Genomic DNA, 25,821 nt, shown 5'->3' on the forward strand with positions numbered 1-25,821 from the left:
GAAAGGCCTATAGGTTCACTGTGTCAGTTGGTTTGTGGTAAATGATGAGTTGCAAATTTATTTGAGAATTTGCACAACTTCAGCCTGGAAAGAAGTGAAATGTCAGGTGATAGAGAGTGGAGAGTGGGAGGAATGGTGAATGGTAAATGGACCTGCACTTGTATAGTGCCTTTCTAGTCTTTCGAACACTCAAAGCGTTTTTTACACTATGAGTCACATTCACCCATTCACACACACATTCATACACTGGTGGCTGAGGCTACCATATAAGGTGCCACCTCAGTGCTACTCAGTTTTTTAACCACTCACATATTGATGGAACAGCCATCAGGAGCAATTTGGGGTTCAGTATCTTGCTCAAGGATACTTAGACATGCGGACTGGAGGAGCCGGGGATTGGACCGCTGATCTTCGGATTAGTGGACGACCCGCTCTACCATCTGAGCCACAGCTGCCCATCTGGTCAGTAGTAGGTAAATCTGGCCATGATGAATTATCCCATCAACATGAAAGTCTGCTGCGTCCTGCTAATGGTGCTTTGTTGGTTTACAATGTGTAAACATTCAGTGGGAGTTGAGTTACTCAAACTGCGAAATGGCATTAATAACAACTGGTTCACCACTTTAGACCGCGCCAAGTCAAACCATGCTGCGCCAATTGGTCCTTCCATTATCAGTTAAGACACGCCAAGGCACTCTGAGCTACTCCATAGATGGACCAACTCTGAAGCAGGGCCAAAAGTGTGCCCAACCACCTCCAAGTGTGTAGCAGTGATGTATCACCAACTGCAGCCAACCCATGACGACCCCCTTCTCCCCCTGAAACAAGTGTGTGTGTTTCGAGACTCGACTCAGTTCTGTCTGTGCAAGAGACCAGATAGACTGGCAATGTATGATCAGCTTTCAGTACTTTCGTAGCTTCTAATTTTATCACTGTGATTAGGAGTTTAGTTTAAGCCCTGTTTGTACTTCTATTATTTGATCTATGGGAATTAAATGTGTTTATCACTGTATTAGCCGCAAACAAGTCTAAAAATAACATAACAAAATAAACAGCAAGGAGGAAGAATTTAAGCAGAAACAGCCACAGTGAGATGTTAGATTAGAGCTGCAGACACCAGGCTCTTACTGCACCTCTGCAAACAGCTCACCTCCATCAGGTAAACTTCTTTTACCTGCTGTACAGAGTGATGATAAAAACACTTGCAGCAAAAAAAGACAGATTTTAGCCTTGAATCTACCCACTGCTTTTAAATGTCATCACTCAAGACAAGCCGCCATCAGTTACAGATGCACCATCAAGTGGGTAGCCGTGTTGTAAACTGAACCAAGCCAAAGGATACAAGCTTAAAAGAATATTTTTTTTATATTTTATTAATCCCCGAGGGGAAATTCAATTTTTCACTCTGTTGTCAATTACACACAGGTCCGAACACACACATGCACAAACTGGACCTATACATGCACTAAGTGGAGAGATGTCTGAGTGGGCTGCCTATGACAGGCGCTCTGAGTGGTTGGGGGTTTGGTGCCTTGCTCAGGGGCACCTCGGCAGTGCCCAGAAGGTGAACTGGCACCTCTCCAGCTACCAGTCCATGCTCCATATTTTTGGTCCGGACGGGGACTTGAACAGGCGACCCTCCGGTTCCCAACCCAAGTCCCTATGGACTGAGCTACTCCCACCAGTTTAGCATTACACTCACCTTGTCGATCTAATGATGGACATTTTTTTTTTTTTTTTTTGTAAGTCTGAAAATCGCGCGGCACAACCAGATATTGACTTTTTTATTGCATGCATGGATTTAAGGTAGTTTTTATCACACTGCAGTATGTTCAAGTCTTCATTTTTCTTATAAGTTTGGTTTTAATTAGTTATTTAATGCTATAAAACAGGGATTTACAACATAATTGATAACTGTGTGAGCTAATCAGTGGGCTCGCATTCAGTGGCGCTGCTAGCGATTGGTCGGAAGGGTGTATGGGCGGTAAACGTTATACTGCAGAGATTGCTACTGCGCAGACTCTGGCTCCGAATGACGTCACTATAGCAAGATGGCAACGGCTGTACCTAGGATAGTTTAGCTTCACTTCTGTACAGTGTGGGTTGTCAATCTTTATATACAGTCTATGTTTTGGAGTAGTTCTTATCTTCACCTTAAGCTTAGAGAAGAAAATATTACCAGGTTTTTTTTTTTTTTAAATATTGCTTCTCCCACTGTTTAGCAATAGGAAGCTAATGTTTGTACACCATACTAGCTCTCATGATTATCAAGATATTGAAAATATTAAATAGTAATGTGTAATTTTCTAGGTCTAAGATGACATAATGTATGGACACAGTTACTGGGTTGTGCAATTGCCACTCTTAGTCACTTTATTTACACTAATTTAGTTTTTTTCTCATAAGTTTCCTGTTCTTTCTCTGTCTTTCATTTCTCCTCTGACTCACAGATATATAATCCACACACACAGCTGCTTAGCAAGAGGTGAAAAAACTGAAACATGACTCAGGCTCTTGATCTTCCCCTTAACTGTATTTACCTAGTGTTGTTGGAAGACCTTAGATTTTGTAAAATGGATGATCATCTCTACAGTATTCTCATCATGCTCTTTTCTGTCCATTTAACTACTCAGATACAAATGAACCCTTTCCTTCATCCTCAACTCAAATGCAGGTAGCTACATTTCCTCTAGGAACTTGCCAGCTACAAGATGAATTACTTAGAAATCTAAAAGGGGAACTTTTTGAAGCCTGGACTCTATTTTCCCATGTTTTCATGTCTAGGTGACTGATGGGAACAACAATTTTTAAAACTGACAGTACTGAGAGAGAGGGCTGGAGCTGGCACTTGGAGCAGGTGCGCCCCATCAATTTACGTCCAATAAAAGCTCTTGATTTTGCCCCTAGCAAGCTCAGATTGTGTTTATGAGTATATGACGCCATTACAGAAAGGACCCTACAGAGAAATTAAACATTTTCTTGTGCCTTTCTCTTGTTCTGGTCTGTTTTGTGTCCAGATCTCACTGAAAGAGAACTCTCATTCTGAAATCTCACGAGAGGTTACTTGTTGCAGGAAGAACAAGTGGAAACATTAGTGAGAGTTGGAGAGAGGAGTGCCAGTAATCAATGTGAGTACCAGCACTTGGGCAGTGACTTCCAGTGTCAGACACCATCAAAGTAAGCCATCCTTTCACATCGGCATGCTATGTTACTGGTCGCCACAGCATCAGGGGGAAACACGACCGGACAAGGACATAAAGTTTGAGTAGGGTAGGTGGGAGTGGTGGTGGATGGGTCCAACAACCACCAGCTTTCACCTGGGAGGCCGGTATTCACTTCCCATATGAATGATTATTTCTTTCTAAGCCTGACCACATGTGTGTGTTGGCTAAACACATTCTCGGAACCCATCAGCTGTATTCGGCGTCTGACTTCTGGCAGACGGCGATACAGCCTCTGGGGGCAGACCCCCGATTTTTTGGCATTCCGGTTTGATTTGGGCGGAGGAGGCGAATTTCCGTTTCCGACTTCCGTTCATATGTATAAGTAAATATGCTGAACCATTGCGATGGATTCAGAGTTTGCAGTGACGCCAATTATTTTCTGCCTCATTAGTTCACTGCACGGAGCGTTTAACCTGGCAACAACTGCAGCCGGCTCAAACGTGATTGGTCAATATCACGCGGATTACAAACAGTTTACAACCGGAAACCAGGGCTCTTCCACTCTTCTTCCGGAGGCAAGGTCTCCGGGGTTTGCCTACAGACTCTACATTCACTGAATGTAGAGTCTGTATATAGAGACTAGGCTAAACATAACCACGTGTGTCTGTTGAAGGAAAAAAACATCAATTCAGTGTGTTGTATTGACACAGTGAATTTATTTTGAAAGAGACCATATGCAAACTGTACATTTCCTGTGAAAACGGGATTGCATTTTGAAAAGAGACAATGCATGTAACAGGCTGAACTTGACAGTTCCAGAGTGTCACCAACCAAAGCACCCAGGCTACCTTGCACATTATGTTGACGTGGAAAGTCCATGACCAAACGTAGATATGTGACGAGGTTGGAGTGAGATAGTGTTGCAGTCATAGATTTTTGTGTTGGAAGAGAGAAAGGGTAGCTTAGTGTTATCTAAAAGTTTTCAGTGTCATGGCTGAATATTTATATTATTATAATATTTGTTGACGATATAGGAAAGTCCACATGATTTCAGAACGAGACTTGGACATAAAACAGACCAAGCAAAAGGTATTTCAGTTCTCTGTAGGCTCCTTTCGGTAATGTTGTAAGACACTCATTATAACAATCTGAGCCTGTCAGGGGCGAACACAGGCACGGGCACGAATTGATGAGGCGCACCTGCCCTGAGTAGTTATATTGTAGCCTGTTTCTCTGCTGCAGCACTCTAAATACTAGACCAATTCAAAAATTGTTGTTCCCACGAGTCACTTAGACACAAAAATATGATAAAATAGGGTCCAGGTTGAAAAACACCAGAGCTTCCCTATATCCAACTTATTCCACGATCAATACATAAAACCAGCAAGACTTATATGTAAGATTTTTCTGCTACTACTTTTCCATTCAACCAAAGTCATGTTTAACAGCACAACAGCAGCAAAAACAGCTCAGTTAAGCTAATTTCAGCTACATATGTGACAGATTTTCACACAGACAGTTGGTGGTTGATGACACACAGGAAACTACTTTACCTTTACTGTCTGAAATGGATACGAAATGCCCTTGACTACAGTACTCCAAAATGTTTCTAATGTACTACATGTGTGTGTGTGTGTGTGTGTGTGTGTGTGTAAGAGAGTTGACTGATCCCTCACACATGCTGCTGCCAGTCTGAAGAGAAGATTTTTTAAAGGTGGGAGAGTGAAAGGGCTTCTGTACCATCTGGAAGTCATTGCGTGTGAAGAACACAGAAAAAAAACTATTGGGACAACTGCCCTTTGATTTAGTGCTGGATACAATGACTGGGCCATTATCTCAGTATTTAATTTAGTTAGCATTAAAGTCTTTTCATATGTAAGCTTGTACAGTCCATAATGCTAGCTGACGAAGATTCAGAGAGACTTTGAGTGTATCATAAACTGTGTTTCTGTATCTCAGCCTGCATGTCAGCACGTGTTTGTACACATGCAAATGCCTGAGGCTGTGTGTATGTGTGTGGTGGTGCATGTCTGTGTGGGTCTGAATGGATTCATTTGTACTGTACCACCAAAGATTATTTACATTTTTTGTGAGTGTTGTTGCAAATTCAGTCAGCTTTTCATAGTGTTACAGTCAGTTGGATCAGACTACACTAGGACTTGATGTCAGTGGCCAAACAGGTTTGTCTTAGTGTAGCAGATGGAAACCTAACATTGATGATATTATACTGGTTATTATGTAATCAGTGAGTGGTAGCCTGCAGCAAATATCCTCCATAATTACAATGAGACGAGTACAATGATACCTGCCCGTCTCTGAACCCTAAGCCAGTTATTAGGCAAAGTGTGCTTTCCTCCCTTGTTTGACCTTTTTGGGGTCACATCCTAACCACCAAGAAAGTACCCAAACAAGCATTTTGGGTGTTTCCTCTGAAGACACAATCCTTCTTAAAGCCAGGTCTGACGGAAATTGTACATTTCTGCAAACCACAAATACGTTACATTTGTATGTTTCATATCAACTTTTCTAAAAAGATTATATTATATGAGCTGATATGTCAGCTGAGGATGGTGGCGATGCTGGATGGCGTGACACCTAGGTGAAACGTCTGCCAAGCTGCAGAGTACTGTTCAAGACCAACAAAAATTTCATTGCATTTCCAGCTGGGATAGTGCCATGACAAGCAGATATTTTAAGCCAAAACATGATCTTTTCCTAAGTGGGTTTTGTGCCTAAGCTTAACCACGTTAACCGCAGTGCTGTTGAAACATAAAGTTTCAACATATCGCCAACATAATAATTTACAAATGTAACATATCTCTGATTTGCAGAAACATAGAATGCCAACATTTTCTCTTTCTCAATTGAGGCGGATCCCCACATGGGTGATCCGGCAGCAAGAGATTGACCACTGAGGTAGTGGAGCTGAGTTCCCTGTGTTGTGTCCTTACAGGAGTTTAGAACTAAGTTCCTCTGATGTGCCCAAAGAAGACTATTTCCTTGAACGGGGTTTGGTCTTTAATCTACAACTTTACACAATCCACAACAAGTGGGTAACAGGACCAAATGGCTGATACTGGTTTCTGCATTCCCACATCCCCCAAAAAAAACATTTACACCAAACAAATCCACCTCCTACTGAACAACCCCATCATACACATGAAACTCAGGAAGACTGTTCTCATTCACTGTCTGTCTATATCCATCCAAAACTTCAGCCAACTCTCTTTACCACCACCACCACCACCACCGGTGTCTCGCCGGGAACTGCCCATTGGTCCGACAGCCCATTGGTCCGACATCCCATTGTTCCGACCATATTAAACCCAATGTTCTGAAGTCCGTTCCGAAATCATCATGATGCCCTGTGGTTAAGGTCTGGTTAGGTTTAGGCACAAAAACCACTTGGTTAGGGTCAGGAAAAGATCATGGTGTGGGTTAAAATGAAAAAGAAAGTGACAAACACATAAGCCGTGAGCCTGCTCCACCTCAAGCCTTTCCCAGCTGACCCAGAGCCGGTCGCGGCGCACCATCAAGGTAGAAATAAGCCATTCAGCACCACGGACAGTCGAACTAATGGGATGTCGGACCAATGACATGGACCTGTCTCGCCTACCACTACTCCCATTACAATGATTTTACGATGGGGTCTAATCACCAGTCTGAGTCTCTACACTTCAAAACTAAAATGGATTTGATCACTTTTAAAATTAAGTCTCTCCTGACTGAAATACACACAGCAAAGAGCTTGCATCTATAATATGTCTGGTCAGACAGTGAGTACACTTAATGTTTACCAAGCTGCATGTGGCTGTTGTTGAGGACTGCACTTTAATATAAAAATGTAGAAAAACCCACAAAAACCAAACGTAATGGGGCACAAATGTATGGGCTGCCACAATTGCTCAACTTTCCTTCGCAAAAACATATTTTCCCACAAATGCGGTTCTTCAGTGTAAACATGTTATTCACGGTGCAGAACATACTAAACATACTGTGCCGCACTGTTGTGGTTATACATCTTTGAACGCTCTTTACACCAGTTTCTTCTATGGGATCAGTGAAAGTATGCTGACAAGCAAAGAGTAATGACCCCTTTGGGACCTCTGCAGCATGTTTACACTAATGAGGCTGTTGTAGGTGAGAGGGTGCTGCCTTGTTAAGGAGACTCCATAATCAGATAGCCACTGTGAGCTATTACCCTGTAAATCAGCCTGTTGTCCTTTCTCCAACAACATACAGCAACACCAGCCCCCATTATGAATGTGTGGCATTTTCTTTTTGCTATGACATGAAGGTATGCAGAGTAAAGTTCATGTCAATACATTTGATGACATCAAATTGATACAGTGAAGAGTTTATGTGTCAGTTCAAAAAACTGAAATGCAAAAACATGTGTATTGTTTAATATGCAGTATATGAGCACATTTATTAACAGTGTGCTTCAGGTTTTGGCTTGTGTTGTGCTTACTTCAAATGTTCAGTGAGCTACACTAGTTGGTTTAAAATATTGAGTGGTTTCAAAAATAAGAACTAAAATTATAATAGCAGCTCGTGTTTAATTTTTGATGCTTGGATATCTATCTGTGCTCCAACAACCTGCCAGTGGCTGCAGTTACGTAAATTATCATGCTTCCACAAGTCTCCTCTTGCTTCTGGCAAATACTGAGATGAAGCCAAAGACTTCAACTTGAAAAGATCTAAATCTATGGGTGACAAAACAACCCTGTTGTTAACACATTCTGACAACAGTGACGTTAATCAATCTGTCCATTTTCTACTATCACTTACAGCGGTGGTGGTGTACTACTTATACCCCTTTTCCACCAAAATTAGGGTGTTTATGTGGTTTTTTTTAAACACCGGTAAACCTGCTAAAAATAGGCTTTAGACTCCTCTCCCATTGCCGGTAGGTCAGAGCTGTGTACACGGCTCTGCAGCAGATGAAGAAATCTTTCTTTGTGTGGATTTTTTTAGTGTGTCACATTTGACATCCTGGGGGTTGGCTTTATTGGTAATAAAGGTTTCCGACCATTGAGATAACCCGTGCACCAGGCCTATTCATTTCATAGCCAGTGGGTCACATCTGGCCCAGAAGCCAGGGTAATTCCAACCATGCTTAGCAGCTTTATGAAATATCTGGGCTGCTGTCAAATACTCAAGATATGTCTTATGTCTTTTTCTAAACACTTTTCATTGACTTTGATGGAAAGCATCATAAGGTGAGATATGTGTGTGTGGGGGAGAAAGAGAAGGAAGAGAAAGGGAGGGAGATGCTGGTGGAGAGAGAGACAGAGCATGTTATTGATTACTCTTATCGCCCAATGTTACGTTTTGTGTGTCACTTGACTTTCTGGCAGTACATAAATAGCATCAAGAGCTTTTTTTAATTTTGTTTCTGCACTTCATGTGTCTGAGTCAAATATATGATCAATTTTTTTTTTGTTATGTTGGCATTGTTATTTTTTTGGTTCAGTCATTCTTATTTGTTTAAAATGTGTCATTACCAAAAACTAAAAAAGGGGTTTTTGAATACAGGCTGCTGAAAATGCCTGGCCCACCGACGTTTACTGGTTTTAAAATCTGGCCCAATTGAATATGTAATTGAATAGCGCTGCTGTTTACACATGCAAAGACACACATACACACACACACACACACACACACACACACACATACAGACTGCATCTGATTATTCACACCAAGGTGAGATTCATCACACTGCAGCTATTTAGCCATTTACACCCATCCCTACTCGTCATGTTTACTGGTTGAGGTTGGAAGCGGTTAGAATTAGGGCAAAGAGATCATCGTTAGGGCTAGTGCTAGCCAATCTCGGATATTATTTGAGATTAAGGTGCTAAATTTAAGAGAAAAAAAAAATCTGAAATGTATTGCCAGAAAGACAGGTGACAAAGTACACAGACTGAGTAAGATGTAGTTTTCACTACTTCACTATTACTGCCATCTTTAATGAATATAAGCTGAATATGCTAAACAGGGGTTTAAAATTAAGCTACACTTTAGATTATTTTCTGAAGAGTCTTGTCTCCTTTGCACTTGTCTGTAGCTTGAAAGTCAGCAGCAGGTTTATCATGGCTAGAAGCATTAGCCACCCACTGCTCTTTCATCAGTGGTTACTGAGTTGATAGTATATCAGAGGCTCTTGCTCGAAAAGTTAAACTAATCCATCGTGGCTCAGGCTAACTGGTCAATATGTTTAAATGGTGCGTAAATGTTAGCTAACACAATGACTTAGCGCTAGCTAGCTCACGGAATTGCACACCTGTCATCAATGTTGTGTACTGTAAATTAAATAGGTTTTTTTAAAGAATGGGCTGACTTATCCTTGCTAATAATATGTTCGATTCATGTTAATAATCTTTTTATTTTCATACATTTTTTAATTGTTGGAGGAAAAAAAATAAATTAAAACTTAAATTATCAAACAATAATTTGACAGACCCCCTGCAGTAACTCCGAGGACCCCTTAGGGGTCGTGGACCCCCTGTTGAAGACCCAGGAACTAAAATGCTATTGATAAATGTAACAGGCATCTATCAAAGTGGCAAAATAAAACCAATAATTCAATGTTATGGTTGCTCATTTTGTGTTCATGTACATTAAATGCAGATGGACCACAACCTAAATTAAAAACATATTATATCCAAGAGTATACATTTGAATTGCCCAGGGGAAAAATGCCACAACTTCTTGGCTCTCCTGACAGTTTGACTGTATATTAGCACCACAAAGCATTCCTTCACACACAGTTGATGACATGTGTGCTTGTATGAGGAAGAGCTGTCAGTTATCTGCTGCAACCCATCTGTCTTCACTGTCTGTAATGAAGACCATGCCTCACTGAGAGTTTAATATACTGTATGAACAACTTCCTCTGGTATTGTTAATATATTCTCACACAACTTTAAGGAAGCCTGGCTGAACATGGTCATGCACGGACATGTTTAAAAAGTTCTCTGAACATCCACACAGCCAACTCATTGTGGTAAGGTATAAAATCCATTTGCAAGGATATTAACTAGAGATTATCCTGTGGACAGGTGTTGTAGTTTTTTTTACAAAGGCTAAACCCATCTAGTCCTTGTGTATAGATGTATGTTACAATTCTAATACTACTGTGATGTCTGATATATCAAATTAAACAAACTAAACAAATCTGCCACATTTAACAGCATGTCACATTTTATGTCTGCTCAATTCAACAGTTCAACAAAAGGATCTGGGCGTATGGTAATATTCTCTTTGAACAGGACTGTGTTCTCTGCTCTGGCTACAGGGACATCTGACACAAATATATAACAGATGTTCAACTGTGTTTCTTGTAAACTGACCGTTGTATTGATGTTAAAAATCCATCACCAGTAAAGGTATCGAAGTGTAATTTGTCTGCGTGCATTTTTTCCACTGGCTGTCATACTTTGATCACAAGATTCTTGGAAATTTGGAAATATTTTTTGGCCCTTAAATGTGCACGTTTGAAGAATTGAACAGACGATGTAATTTAATTTTATATACTTTATTAATCACTCTGTTTGTCAATTACACACAGGTCCGAACACACACATGCACAAACTGGACCTATACATGCACTAAGTGGAGAGATGTCAGAGTGGGCTGCCCATGACAGGCGCTCTGAGCGGTTGGGGGGTTCGGTGCCTTGCTCAGGGGCACCTCGGCAGTGCCCAGGAGGTGAACTGGCACCTCTCCAGCTACCAGTCCACGCTCCATATTTTTGGTCCGGACGGGGACTTGAACAGGCGACCCTCCGGTTCCCAACCCAAGTCCCTATGGACTGAGCTGCTGCCGCCCATTATGGTGCAGCCCAAAGTGTATACATACAGTGCCAGGGTTTTTAAAATTTTACATGTATTTGGCCTGGAATACATGTAAATATATGTATTTTGCAATTGAAAATAACGTGTCTTTGAAAAACACATCTTATAATAAATGTTTTATGTACAGCACTAAAATGTGTTTTATGGTAGTTGATTTAGAGTATCCTTTAGGGAAAAGGAGGGAAGGTAGGACGTTTGTCATCATGGTTTTAAAGCCAGACAGGTAGCACTCTAAAAACTGGTTCAACTTTAAAAGTTAGGGTAACAATTTGCATGCATCTTTTGAAGTAGTTTCACCTCTGGCATTATTGAGGCAATCCTATGAGTCTTTTATAAGTCTGACAAACTCCATTCGCTAAGTACAACCAGCATGACTTGCTTTGACCTCCAAAAAACTTATTTTGAGTTGAATCAACTTAATATGTATTAAAAGGTTGTGGTGATATTTAATGGTCAAATTATTTGATTTGATTATTTGATATTCTAATTTATTTCCTTTAATTCCATCCTACTCAAGAATGTCAAAAATAGTTTTGATTTTGACCAACCTCTTGAAACAAATTGTCAGCTGGGGCGTTGGTGGCTTAGTGGATAGAGCATATGCCCCATGTACAAGATTGTTGCCGCAGCAGCCCAGGTTCGACTCCAGCCTCTGGCCCTTTGCTGCATGTCATTCCCTCTCTCTCTCCCCTTTTCACACTTGACTTTCCTATCAATTAAAGGCAAAACTGCCCAAAAAAAATCTTAAAAAAAAAAAGAAAGAAGTTCTCAGCTGACTAAAACACATTAATAAAACAAATATAACTTCTTTTAATGCTGAAAGAATTCTGTATTTTAAGCACTATCCACTAACCCCATGAATCCACTAGTTCATCTTAAAAAAATAGGTAACAATTTGCATGCATCTCTTTAGGTAGTTCCAAATCTGGCATTATAGAGTCAATCCTATTCTTTTATAATCTGAAAAAATAAATCAATTTTGTTCAACCAACATGAATTGCTTTGACCTGGAAAAGCTTATTTAAGTTGAGCCAACTTAAAATGTATTCAAATGTTGTGGTGATATTTTGTGGTGAAATTATTTTATTAAAGATATTCCAACTTATTTATTTGAATTTCATCCTTGTTAAAAATGTTTCTGATTTTGACTTCTTAAAATAAGTTGTCAACTAACTAAAACATTTAACTAAGCATTTTCCACTAACCCTATGAGTCATATTAAACATGCATAAGTGTACTGCTGCCACGCCAGAGCCACATTGAAAACGAAAAAGAAAAAGAAAAACTGATCAGTATTTCATTATTGGCATTATGATTTGAAATGTTTCACGCTTTAACAACATATTTTCATGATATCACATGAATCGTTTCTTGTTATAACAATAGGCTGTATCTTGTTATAACATGACACATTTCAATTATAATGCAATAAGTCATAAAACATGTATTGTTATAACATGAAACTCCTATTTGAATGAGGAAATGGCGTGTGGAGAGCAGATAAATTGAGGAACATGGCTAATGATTTGAGTAAATTGTACTTCATCCATGAGACATGGTGACATTCAGCTGTTATTGGTGGATGGTGGATGATGTTTTACATACAGAAGAATTTTAAAAGGCATAGGGCAAATAGTGAGAGCAGCTGAGAAGATCACCTTTCCATGGCTGACATCTACACACACCAGTGTGTCAGAAAGGCCACCAGCATAATGACTGACCCCTTCCCTCCCACCACCTCTTCACATTCCTGCCATATGGAAGAAGGTTCCAGAGCACCTATGCACGACAGACTGTGCAGTTTTTTCCCAAAGCTATCAGAATTCTGAACACTGTCCGAGTGCTGACCCCATCCCTCCCTCCAACACCACGGGATGATACATTGTGACACACGGATGATACATTTAAAGAGCACCAGCACTTAAATTCTGCACTGCCTGTTTTTCCACAGTACACTGCACACATAGACACTTAAGCACTTTTTTACAGGGATTTTGTTTTTAAGTCTAAATATGTCTTGCATTATAGAAGTGACTAATTAACCTGATTCTGTATTTGATTCTGATTCCTTACAGAAGGAAGAAAAAGGAGAAGGAACAGCACTGGGCTTTGAAATCAATCTGACATAGTGGCCTAACCCTGGAATTACATCTTCCAGGTCCATCATATGATGTGATTGAGACTTTTCCCCCTAGACTTCAGGATTTGATTCATTCAGTCCGATAACATTTTGAGACTAAAAGAGCTGCACTATTAAATTATTTGATCTCCATTCAAGTTAGGGGAGCACTAGACTAGCAAGTTAGCCGCTTGGCTGGCAAAAGCCTCTATAGTGTGGCTGCCCTATGGGCTCTTCGATGCGGAAGCAGAAATGGAAGATTCAGTACTTTACACATGGAAGTTAATATTTTTGGCTTCATGTGCCTCCAACTCTGTATCCACTTCTCTTTTACATCAATGTTCTGCCCCCTGGATGTAGCACCATTTCTGATTGATCAGCTGGAGGAGCATGGAAGGTGGATACAAGTCCCAAGGAGTCATGCGAGGCACCAGGATGATGTGACCAAGGGGTAGGCCACTTTATATGCTGTAAATGATAGTGATCTCTTTTTCTTTTTTTGGTGTGGCAGAAAAACACTTTAGATGCTGCCCTTGGCTGCAGGTGTTAGGCCACATGTTTTTATGAATATAATTTCAAATAGAAATAGTCATTCTTCTATCAACCATCTCTTGTCCTGATCCTCCCAATGACACTGTTCTTGATGCAGTCTTGGTTTTCATGACATCCTCAATCTGACTCATCTAGGCTATTATTTTCATTTTTTATTTTTGAAAATGATCTCTTGTGGAAATAATGTAGATACCCTACTGATTTAACAACAGCAATGCATGGAAACATGAAATATGTGGAGTTGTGAAAAAACGAGTTTGTCTTTGTGTGTTTAAATATATGGCCTCAACTGTTTTTGCCTAAGCTCTCCAGCTACTAAAGTTATGGCACCCAAGGTGGTTCTGAGATGATGAGTTGGGGGTCTTGTCTGTGGATTTGTTTCTACAGGCTTGTTTGATTTTCCTCATCATTCAGACCAAAGCACCCTTGGGACACAAGTGAGGTTTCTTCAAGACGAGAACAGATCCACATATACTCTATATAATTCCTCTGTAAATCTGTCTACACCCTGTCATCCCTGGGCAAAGGTTGTCATTTAGATGGTCCACCATAAGGCCCTGTGTTAAGTGAGATTAACCGGGGACATCTGTAGCCTTTGTTCCTCTCCTCGGGTCTCCCAGCACTATTTACTCTTGAATTACAAGTTAAATGTCAGACTAATTAAGGCTCTTATTCATGTGCTGGCCTGCAGCAAACTATAGGGTAATTAAAGCTTCTCCATGTTTATTTTGTTTATTTTTTTCTTTATTTTATTTGGATCCCCATTAGCAGCTGCGCAGCAGCCGCTAATCTTCCTGGGGTCCACACAATGTCACTTTTGATTTTAGCCCCTTTTACACTGCCTGTACAAGGCAGGAATTTCGCACCATTATTCCTCCGTCATAGAATGGGGGGACAGAGTTGTCTCGCCTTTAAGCCAGCAGCGGACATCATTTGTAAAAGGGAAAGTTTTAGGATGGTACCATGGAGGGGGTGGGTGTGAGGTTTTGACAACCTGTTATGTGTGCGACCCATGGCGACAATTAAAAAAGCTAACAGCTAAAAGCAGTTAGCAGCTAACTCAAAGAAGAACAGCAGCCGAAAACTGGGAAAACAACTAGGTTACCCTCGGAGCACAGGACGAGATTAGCTGCCATATAACAGCTATGTAACAGTGAATGATTGTAATTGCCATGGTATGCCATCGTTATTGTTCATAAAGCACTGCAGACACGTCTGTTATATGTCGCAATAGAAGCAAACACTGTTGTGTAACATGTCACACCTCTTTTGCTTCTGGGATGCTGGCATGCTGAGCTGTATGATGCCGCTGTTGATTACTTCTACGTAAAAATGCAAAGGAAGGGACCCTGCAGTGGCCCTAAAGCAAGATTTCTGTGTAAAAAGAGCTTTCGATATGGGAAAATGCTATATCCATGCCGACTTTCTATGTGCAAACAAAGGCCTCTGATTAATGCTGCAAAAAGACACAAGGATCTGAACAGTCTAAAACCAGCATTGGAATTACGGTTACAGCGATATACTGGTTTTAAAGTATACTGTGACATAAAAAATGAAGTTCATCGTACTGTGTACATTTGCTTATCTACGATAATCAAAAAAATTCAACTAGATGGAGAATCTCCCCTATATTTTAGTTATTTTTAAAGGGGAGACTTTTTACACATACTTAAATTAACAAAATAGTTTCAAGTTTCACTTATAGAAATAAAACATTTGTTCAACCAAAAATAACCCTTCAATATTTATTCCTTTAAGATTCATTCTGACTGATAATAATATAAATTCTGTAATACTGTGATACCATGAAACTGGGTTTTTTTCAGAGACGGTTAGTGTACTGTGAAAATCTCCTACCGTTGCAACCCTAAAAGCTGACAAATGGGCAGACTCTTCTATATAAACTGTGTTAGCACCTGAACATCCACTGTTCATAGTGAATCCAAATGAAATGCTGTGATTAATGTCTCCACAGAGAGGTTCACTTTCATTTGAACTCTTTGAGACTCATTTTTCTCTTTAGATAAATTTTTTGGATCAAGGCGAGGAGGACAGTTAAGGGGCCAGGCCTGAGGAATATATTGGTGTTTTTACTGCAAGTGGCTGCAGGCATTCATTCTCCTGCTGAAAAAGACCTCATACTCCATAGAAGTTGTGAATAACACAGATGTCCTTGCCGTACTGGCATTATCAGAATTAAAGGATAGGTTCACATTTTTTCAAGTCTGCTCATATGTACACTGAAAGGGTTAATTGTTGCTGTAATTCTAAAGTAAAGCAAAAATTCATATGAAGCAGATCAAGTGGGTGTCCTCCAAAGTTATGGTGTTTAGTATTCCCTTGTTGTGTTACTTTCTCTCTCAGGCTCAGCAACAAACACAGTCAATCAAAGAACGAGCATCATGTTAGCCTCAACTGAACCTGAGGATTATGTTGTGTATGGAAACAGATAAGAGACAAAAGTACTTAAATTTTAACAGCTACTGAATCCTTAACATTGAAATTTAAACACCACTTAATCGATAGCTTTGAAATATTTCACTTTGAAAACCATGTATTTGAATTTATTTGTTCTGAATTTACCTCTTTAGCCAAGTTCAGACCAAAAATTTGTCACGAGACGAGTTGAAACAGGCAACTACTCGCAATGCAACATTCTGAAAACCTGCACCAATGCAACAAAACAAGACAGTATATCAATTCTATGCAACAACTCTCTGTACTCCAGTTCTGATTCCCAGTTTCTCAGGCTCATTCTTGGCTGAATATAATTTGTAGCTCCTTTAAATATGAATGAGGATAGTGATGGTGAGATACTGGCTGCAGTTGCATTTGTAGTGATGAAACGGTGACAATACGCCACAGTAATATACCCAGCGCCAATTAATCAGTCAATGATAATGTGTGTGTGTGTTAGTGTGTGTGGGGGGGGGGCATAAGCACATACAGCGAGAAGCAGTGACCCTCCGTCCGATGCCGACACACCATAAGGACAAAAACAGAGGGTTCAGCAGGGATGCAGCACCTGCTACAGCAAGCGAACACGGCGTTTGTGGTCATTTTGAAACATTTTGCATACATTCTAAAACCAGCGGCCGGTGATTTGACCAGCTGAGTTGACAAGTGACACCATCGACCGGCATGAGTCCAGCTCAGACAGCCAGTTGTCACCGTTGCAACTTTTCTCTACAACGTTCTGTAAAGGTTTCATCTCATCACAAATCATTGGTCTGAACTGGGCTTTTGGAATTGAAATGTGAAATTTCTTAAATTGCAGTTTTGAAAGCCTATTCTTGAATATAATGAATGTTCATAAATTTAGATCCAAAAATTTAAGTTTCATTATAAAAAAAAAAGGTTCAGGGAAATTATTTGATTGGTCAAATTCAGATCTAAAATTTCATGTTGAAATTTTTCAAATAAAACCGTCAGTAAAATTTGAGTGCTCAAATTTAGATCCAAAAATTACAATTCCAAAAACTTTAAAAGGCAACATCCGGGCTACCCAGGACAGGATAGACAATCAAGCCTGAATGCACTCAAACCAACTTCTGGCCTATCAGAGCACAGTCTGTCGGTCATGTGGGCCAAGATAGTGGTTCAAAAACTGAAAAACAATAATGACTACCAGGAAGAATGATGGGGCTCCAGTAAGTTGTTGAATCTGTGCTGTGTATGTACTGTCTTATTGAACTGTTCTGCTGTTCTATTTGATCATTTGAAACTTAAGTTTTTAGATCTGATTTTGACCAATCAAATTTTAGCAACCTTTTTTTGAAATTCTGAAACTTGAATTTTTGGATATGAAGTTGTGAACATTATAAAAATCTATACATTCAAAGTCAGATTTTACATTGCAAATCAAGAAATTTCATTTCAAAGTGGTGAATTCAAAATAAATAAATTCAGATACATGGTTTTCAAAGTAAAATGTCTCACTGTTTTGAATTCAGTGGTCTTTACATTTCAATATTAAGTATTCAGTAGCTATTAAATTTAGATATGTCTCTTATTTGCTTCCATAGTTGTAGTTTTCAGATACATATCGCACTTGTAGCTACCTGAAAATTATGTACACACACACACACACTTACCAAAAAGGCCTCCCAGCAGGTAGACTGAGTTGGACAGTTGGACCATAGTCTTGCGCTTAAGTCCTCAGCTCCACAGTGCTTTAATGTTAATGCACACACACAGGATCGACAACCTACACAACTCTGTCGTTTGCAACTCTTCAGTGTGTCTGTTCAGTGGGACACACATGGGATGTGGAGCCTCAGGTCTTCATTTCATCTTTGAGCATCTCCAGAACATGCCAGCAGACACAGATCCTGGTTTTTATGGCCCTTGTCCTTCTGTTGCTCCCTGCTGTTGACAGTCTGAAACAGATGGGGGATAAAAAAAAACTTGGCTGTCAACTCCACTGTTAAGTTAAAGCCCATAAAGTCTTCAAATAAACATGTCTACACATTTTTGATATGCTCATAAACTCAGACCTGTGATAGACTTCACAAAAAATGCTTAAAATGTTGGGTTCTACATGGAGATGCATGGTCTTTTAGTCCTTGATTATTCACATTTTTGAGACCATTTTGACACAAATAGAACCAACTAACCAATCAATATTGCTATACCTAGGCTAGAGCTACGCTGTTAGCATGACTAAAACTCAAACTAGATTCATAAAGATAGCACAATATTCATTGTGGAGGAAAAGTTATCTCATGCAAGTTCCAGGTTTCTGCAAGTTCAATTTTGACACTGAAAGCAATGAAAACTTTGGCTGCCTAGAAGGTAGATTGTGTAAAACAAAATACATGTAACAGCATGAAATATGGAACAATGGTCAAAGTAATGATGAAGAGCAATGAAAAACATTGAGTGACATGAGCAGAGTTTGTCCCTGTTTAATGTTCATATTTGATATAGAAAAAAGATAAACGTAAGCCCAAGCCAACAACTGCAGCACCCATGACCTATCCTGTCATTTCATATAAACTAGCGATACTGTTTTCAGGAATCTGTTAGCTATCGTATCTTATTGCATCTTATCTTATCAGATCTGTACAAGCCTCTGATGGGAAGAATGTGAATTTGAATGTTTGTCTCTTCAGATGAATTCTCTTCAGGTCAAAGGACTTTTACAGTAAGGCTGTTTGGCTGTTCGTTCACTCATTCTGATGAAATATGGGCATGTCATGTATCTCACCAATGAGATCACCATTTTGAGAAAACAGGGATACATGATACAATTCAGCCCAGAGGTACTTATAGTTTTTCAAGGGGACCAACAAAATGCTGCAGCCAGTCACAGCTGTTTAAAATATCAAAATACAGGTCAATCAATCAATCAATCAATTTTATTTATAAAGCCCAATATCACAAATCACAATTTGCCTCANAGAGAGAGAGAGAGAGAGAGACAGAGAGAGAGATGCAGGTAATAACAGTAGCTTACAACAACATTATTGAAAGTAATAATATTACAGATTATTATTACAGGTGTTCAGAAGATTTATTCATCTCCTAAATGAGCTTTTAAAAAGGGACAAATCTTATGTGAAATGTAAAAGGCTGGACAGTTTATAGAATTACAGAGTCTTTGCAATCTGATGAAGACATGATATTTGTATTTTACATCAGATGGTCAGCTAAGTAGGAGGATTAGGGCTGCCACTAACCATTATTATCTATGTATCTATTGTTTTTAGCTATGCTAGCAGCATGGCTCTCAGGAAAGCCCAGTCGCCAGGAGAAAACATTTGCATTGTTCGTTTCTGCAAACAGCAAATACACTACATTTGTATGTTTCATATATATCATAACAACCTTTATAAAGTTGCACAGTATATGAGCTGACTTTGTCATGTGGAGGTGGAGGGGATGGTGGATGGTGTTACACCTCAGCCAGACGCCTTTGAAGCTGCAGACCACTGTTCAACACCAACTGGTTATAAGACATACGCTTTTACAGTGGCTTTTTAGCCACCAAATGTGGGTGATTTTTAGAGGCCCATCACTGTTTTTCCACAGGGGTTAGTACCATAAAAAATGGTTGTTCTCCACCAAGACATTGCTGTTCCATCTGGGATTGTGCCCTTAAAATTGGGTTTCATCACCAATTGTTTTTTGTGCCTTAACCTAACCACATGTCCACATTGTTAAAACATAGAAATGGAAAATTTCGACATTTCCACAACATATAAACCTACAAATAGAAAAATACAATGCCAATATTTTACCTGGCGATTGGGTTGCTGAGGATGGCAGTGCCAGTTGGTAAGGTCAGTCCATCATTTTTCTCCAGACTGAAATGACTTAACAACTACTGGACAGACTGCCATGAAATTTCATAAAGACATTCATGGTCCCCAAATGAAGAATGACTCTGGTGATGGCTTAACTTTTACTCAAGCACCACAAGCAGGTTGACATTTATTGAATTATTGAATAGATCATTATGAAATTTGGTGTAGACAGCCATGTCACCCTCAGGATGAATTGTAATAACTTTGTTTAAACACTAAACTAAGATAGTGAGGATGGTAACATTTTACAGCAGCATGTTGCATTGTTATTGTAGGCATGTCAGCATGTTGATGTGTAGCATTTTGCTCGAAGCACCACTATGCCAAATAGCACGGCCACCAGAATGACAGTAATATGAAGAATGTCCATCACAATTTCCAAGCTCCTCTTTAAATTGGTTGTTTTGTCAAAAACTCAGAGACATTTTATTTACAGTGACACATAACAGAGAAAAGCAGCAAATGCCCACATTTGAAAAGCTGCAATGAGATAATGTTTGCCAATTTTGCTTAATTAATTGCTTAAATGCACTTATCAGGGTGCAACATGTGAAACTCATCAACATGTTTGGTCATGCTTATAACACACTAACAACTAACAGTCTGCTTGTTCAACAAAATGTTTGTTTGAATTTTCCTGGCCACTCAGCAAATGGCATGGCTCGCTGTAAGTCAAAAGGAGAAAGAAATCTCAGCTAAAGCAGCATAAATTATATAGATTAACTAAGAAGAGAATCCACTTTATAATTTATTTCCAAATGAAGAGGGATGCATTGGGGGGTTTTTTCAGGTGTAAGAAGGAATAGACCTCTAGGTGTCCAGAATGCAGGCAGGTGAACAAGCAATGAAGAAAAAAGAAAAAAAAAAAGCAATTCTCAAAATGTTGGGGAAAGCAAAACATGCCCATAATAAATTTTCCATTGAAAATGTTCACGATCAGCTTTTACCAAATAGCTAAGCTAATGTTAGCTTACTGATCTTACATTAATGTTAGTTGACGTTAGGCTAATGTCTGAATTAATACTGTGTTAAAAACCTCACGTTTATGGTTATGTGTCCAATATCCTAAACAATAAAGCTGGTGTCATGTCTAGGTGTAGGAACAGTAACTTTGAGCAATATTGACCTTTTATAACCCAGTGAAGAATACATACACAAATGCAATATTCTAATGGTGCATTTCTACCATGGATTTCTGTGTGTAGTTTGCATGTTCTCCCCGTGTCAGTGTTGGTTTTCTCCAGGTTCTCTGGTTTCCCTCCCAACATCCATTAGGTTAATTGGTGACCCTAAACTGAATGGGAGCGTGAATGGTTGTCTGTCTCTATGTGTCAGCCCTGTGATAGTCTGGTGACCGGTCTAGGGTGTATCCCGCCTCTCACCCAGTGTCAGCTGGGATAGGCTCCAGCCCCCCCGCGGACCCCCAACAGGCGAAGCGGTTACGGAAAATGAATGAATGAATATTCCATTTCTGCCAATATATCCCACTAAATCCTACAGAGTGGATTTTTAAGTAAAAGTACTGGTACCAGGAAAACTCCACAACATGTAGTCCTGCATTCAAAACCTTACCCAAGTAAAAGTACCCCCTTTGCACCCTGACAAAGATCAGAGAGTCGAAACCGGTCGGTGTTTTTAATGTAAGCTATCATCGTCTTGTGATCCGCCTATCTTTGTAGAAAGCTACTGGTTGCATGGCAACTAATAATCTCTATATCAATATAAGATTTCAATATCCAAAGCATTCTGCTTTCCATTTATAGTCTGAGCAGTATTGACCAATCACATTTGAGATTGAGTGGTAGGGAGAGCAAAAGAGTCAGAATAAAATGCAGTCATCAACAATGCAATCCGCATTCATATGCAGATAGAGATTAGCCGAAATGAGTGGCACACGAAAGAGGAAGTCTCGGCCTGGGTATATCAGCTTGCTACAGTGGAACCCACGATATATTAGCTGTTACCCCCAGAGACTTGTTGCATGGCAACTGATGTCATCTCACAAGTGTCGTGGGAATTACTTCTGTCATTAATGCCAGCGTTGCTACTGTAGCTTTGTCAGCAATTTTGGAGGCTGGCTCAGCACTTTAATGTAAAAGTATGGAAATTATGGCTGGCTCTCTAAATTGGCACTCATTCATCAAAACTTCGAGAACCTCTGGATGGCACCTGACGGGAGAATTAGTGCCACCTACTGCTTATCTCAATGAACCATCTCCTGATATTCACATAACAGTAGTGAATGGAAACGAACATTTTCTTTTGAGGATTTTCTGAAAGTCTTTGCTGAGCTGGAGAGATGCATGGTCAATCCTTAAACCTGTTGATATAGCACTAGAGTCTGGTTGAGGCTGAGGCTGGAAGAGTCAACACAATACACACCTCCCATTCTAAAAGTTATTGTAAGCTTTAGGCTGGTTCCTGTGATGCTGTGATGTTGCTCTGTGTTTATGTTCTATCCGAGGCCAAAGTGATCGTACTGACAGGGCTGATGGTCCTGTGACGTGTGCTACTAGTGATTTCCTGTTAGTAACAAATGCAGTTATTGCTTTAACAACTGCAAAAATACTGCACTCTCAATATTAGTTGTGAGGTTTTTTTTTGCTTTTTTTTAACTGCTGTTAATTGTGGCTTGTTATTTCACCAAAGGGTGGCTGTGGATAACTCTGATTTCACTATTTGGTGCCAACTTGTACTTCTTCAGTTCTTCCTTCAGTCCACAAGGAGGAACCACAGAGAGAAATGGAAAAAAAATCATCTGACTGTTGGTGGAAAAAAAGCAAACTTCTCACTGTGTGCAAGATCTGTACTCACTTCCTTGTGAGGTGCTCCTTTACTTCAGTGAGCCTGTCATATATTATCTGTCTATAATTACGTGTCTTCGGCTGATATCTACTGTACATCTTTACAGCACAATCTCAGCATTTCTAGATCATCTTAAAACACTGATATTAGAAAGGCTCAACTTTGGGATTGGTTAGTAATTAGAGGGAAAAAATGTATTTTTGATTTTGGGGTGAACTGTTTCTCTAAGGCATAGAGCCAGTAGTCTCGCTCACCAGACCTTTCTCAAGAAAAGAAAGGTCTGGCTGGGTCGACTCTCACTTTAAGATTGGAGAAAAAACGCCCCAGCTTTTGTATTTCTTTCAACCAATCACAATTGTTCTGGGCGGTGCCACAGCAACGGTGCGCTTGCAAAAATATTGCCGGGGGAAACAGGTTTTGGTGTAACACGCCCACAAAAATATCGCCTACAGGACGCGAACCACTGCAGAAAAATGGCTACAAAAAAAGTTAGTAAAGGACATATTGAAAACGGTTGAAAACTGCTACACAACCGGAGGTGGTAGGGCGGGACATGGCTCGTTCTGCCCAATGAGAGGCTGATCTATGCAGCGAACTTCCGCCCACTCAGACTATAGAGCCAGTAACTGTATTTGAGATCTGGTTTTGGGGGATAATATAAACTAATTAAGACTTTTTTTAAGTACTTTTGCTATTGACTGGGGTGATAGTCGGCCCCCAGAAATGGTCCTGTGTTTACAGTCTAATGCCATGTTTCCTATTCAGCTAACACTCGTGAAACATTCCCTGAGTCAAACACTCAAACACAGTCTTAATGTGGGTTGCTGAATTTTAATTTCAAAATATGAACCCGACTTAAATACACAAACTGTTCCTTCATTCATTCATTCGTTTTCCGTAACCACTTCTCCTGTTAGGGGTCATGGGGGGGCTAGAGCCTATCCCAGCTGTGAGGCGGGGTACACGATGGACAGCCAACGGACTATCACAGGACTGACACATAGAGACAGACAACATTGTTGCTCACATTCACACCTACGGGGAACTTACTGCTTTTCACCAGTTCACCTGCATGACTTTGGACTGTGGGAGGAAGCTGGAGATCCTGGGGAAAACCCACACAGACAAAGGGAGAACATGCAAACTCCACACAGAAGGGCCCCAGCTGGCCAATGTGTTTTAGCCCGGAACCCTCTTGCTGTGAGGCGACAGTGGCAACCATTACACTACCGTGGCGCCCACTGCTCCTTCATGCATAGAAAAAAAATCTTCCTCATACTTCTTCATACCAGAGGGAACACTGTGTCTCACAGACATCACATGAATAATCAAACTGGAGAATCCGTGTAGAGCCCACATCAGCATCCATGCAGATATTTCCAAGAAACCCACAGAAAACACTTACCAGCTGAGCACAGGCAGCTTCCACATATCCTTAATAAAATCACTTCTTCCCATGAGCTGATTCTACAGCATAAGGTCTACTTGCAGTTCAGAGGACTCCTGCTGCTCTGGCATATCTTCAACTCAGACCGATGTGTGGACATCATCTTCACATATGGTTAACAGACCCTCCTCTCGTATAGACAACATATTTGTCAACACATAGACAATCTGACGAACTATGAGGTCATTTTAGATGCAACTGAAGCTCAGTGCAACTTCACAGCCAATCACGGATGACTCAGAAAGATGACTGAGATAAAAGGCAAGTTTATTTCACGTCTCTGTGACCTCTGTGGTGCTGTACTGGAGGGCATTATATTTAAAGGTGTTTCTAATATTTGCCGAACCCCCGTTGGGCAGAATATCAGAAACATCTCAGGTAGAGCAGAGGCATTCCCCACATGAGTCAGAGACTTTCAGAGCAGCACGCCCACCACTGCATGCTCGCTGCGCCTCATCAGTAAAACGTTCCAATCTCAAGCAAATGCAAGCAAATCTCAGGAATGCTCCTGATGTTTGGGTGACAAACACACAGGAGCTGAGCTGTATTATCCCTGGTGAATGTCACCGATATGTCACACTCACTCAGATGAAAACTGTCTACTTTGTGACAGAACGTTACCACCTCAATGCAACACAGCATGATGCGTGATATTCTTCAGAGTTAAATGAGAAGATGTTTAAACGTGTCTCACTCAGTATGCACTTAATATTTATCCACACAATAATCTGTGTCAAAGATGAGTCATTCCTTCCTTTTGTTTCCCTCCCTCATGCCTCTATTCCTGTTTTTCTCTTGTCATATCTTTACCTTCCTCCTCGTTCACTCCCCACAGCTGGACGTCACACCTCAGTGCTTAGCCAGCTGCCTAACTCAGTGACTTTCCAGCTGGTTAGATGTGCCACCAGTGGTGAGGTCATTGTGGCAGGCAACCAAGCGGCAAAGATCAACAAATGACTAAACCCAGCTGATGGTTTCACAGCTGGCAAAAATGGATGGAACAGTGTGTAGGTTGTAATTGCAGCATGTGTGATCACCTCATGAGGAGGCTACAGCTAGTTTTCATTAAGTATAATTTCATTCCAGTAAGAGTGCAAGAAGATAAACAGTAACGATAAAAAACAGTAGTTGAAAGAGGGTAAATGGAGGTTTAGGGGCCGCGTGTCAGGCAGTTTCTTCTAAAGTGCCCCATTTTTTTTTTTAAAATGCTCCACTCTGCAACCCAAAGTTAAAGAAAGTGCACACTGAATGAATCATAAACGTAATATCTGTATGGGCAAAAATGTGTGTCAGCCTGTAGAACGTCCGGGTGTTCATGAATCCATAGCGTAAGGTTGTGAATGAACTAGACAAGACTGACTGAATCAGACTCAAGCCGAGACCTCCGCCAGCCAAGGCCATGGCCATGCTCCTCGGATGGTCATTCTTTCGACTTTGGTGTCTTCATGAGTTTTAAGTTGTAATGGGGAAACAACATGCACGCTCCAGAGGCGATGTGTTGTATGTTATTGCTCACAGCGTTTTAACAAATCCTTGATAACAAAGCACAAAGGAAACACACCAAATG

General features: G+C 40.3%; 1 protein-coding gene across 1 annotated transcript in view; it reads right to left on the minus strand.

Annotated features, from left to right (window-relative positions):
* The window catches only part of il34 (interleukin 34), a 48,095-nt gene that overhangs the window by 19,833 nt on the left and 2,441 nt on the right, over window positions 1-25,821 (minus strand). The window contains exon 2 of the mRNA XM_050072410.1: window positions 17,789-18,073. Coding sequence (XP_049928367.1) covers window positions 17,789-17,834 — 46 coding nt within the window. The 5' untranslated portion in view covers window positions 17,835-18,073. The remainder of the gene's footprint in view (window positions 1-17,788; window positions 18,074-25,821) is intronic.

The sequence above is a fragment of the Epinephelus moara genome, chromosome 20 (assembly GCF_006386435.1).
Source record: "Epinephelus moara isolate mb chromosome 20, YSFRI_EMoa_1.0, whole genome shotgun sequence".
Classification (NCBI taxonomy): domain Eukaryota; kingdom Metazoa; phylum Chordata; class Actinopteri; order Perciformes; family Serranidae; genus Epinephelus; species Epinephelus moara.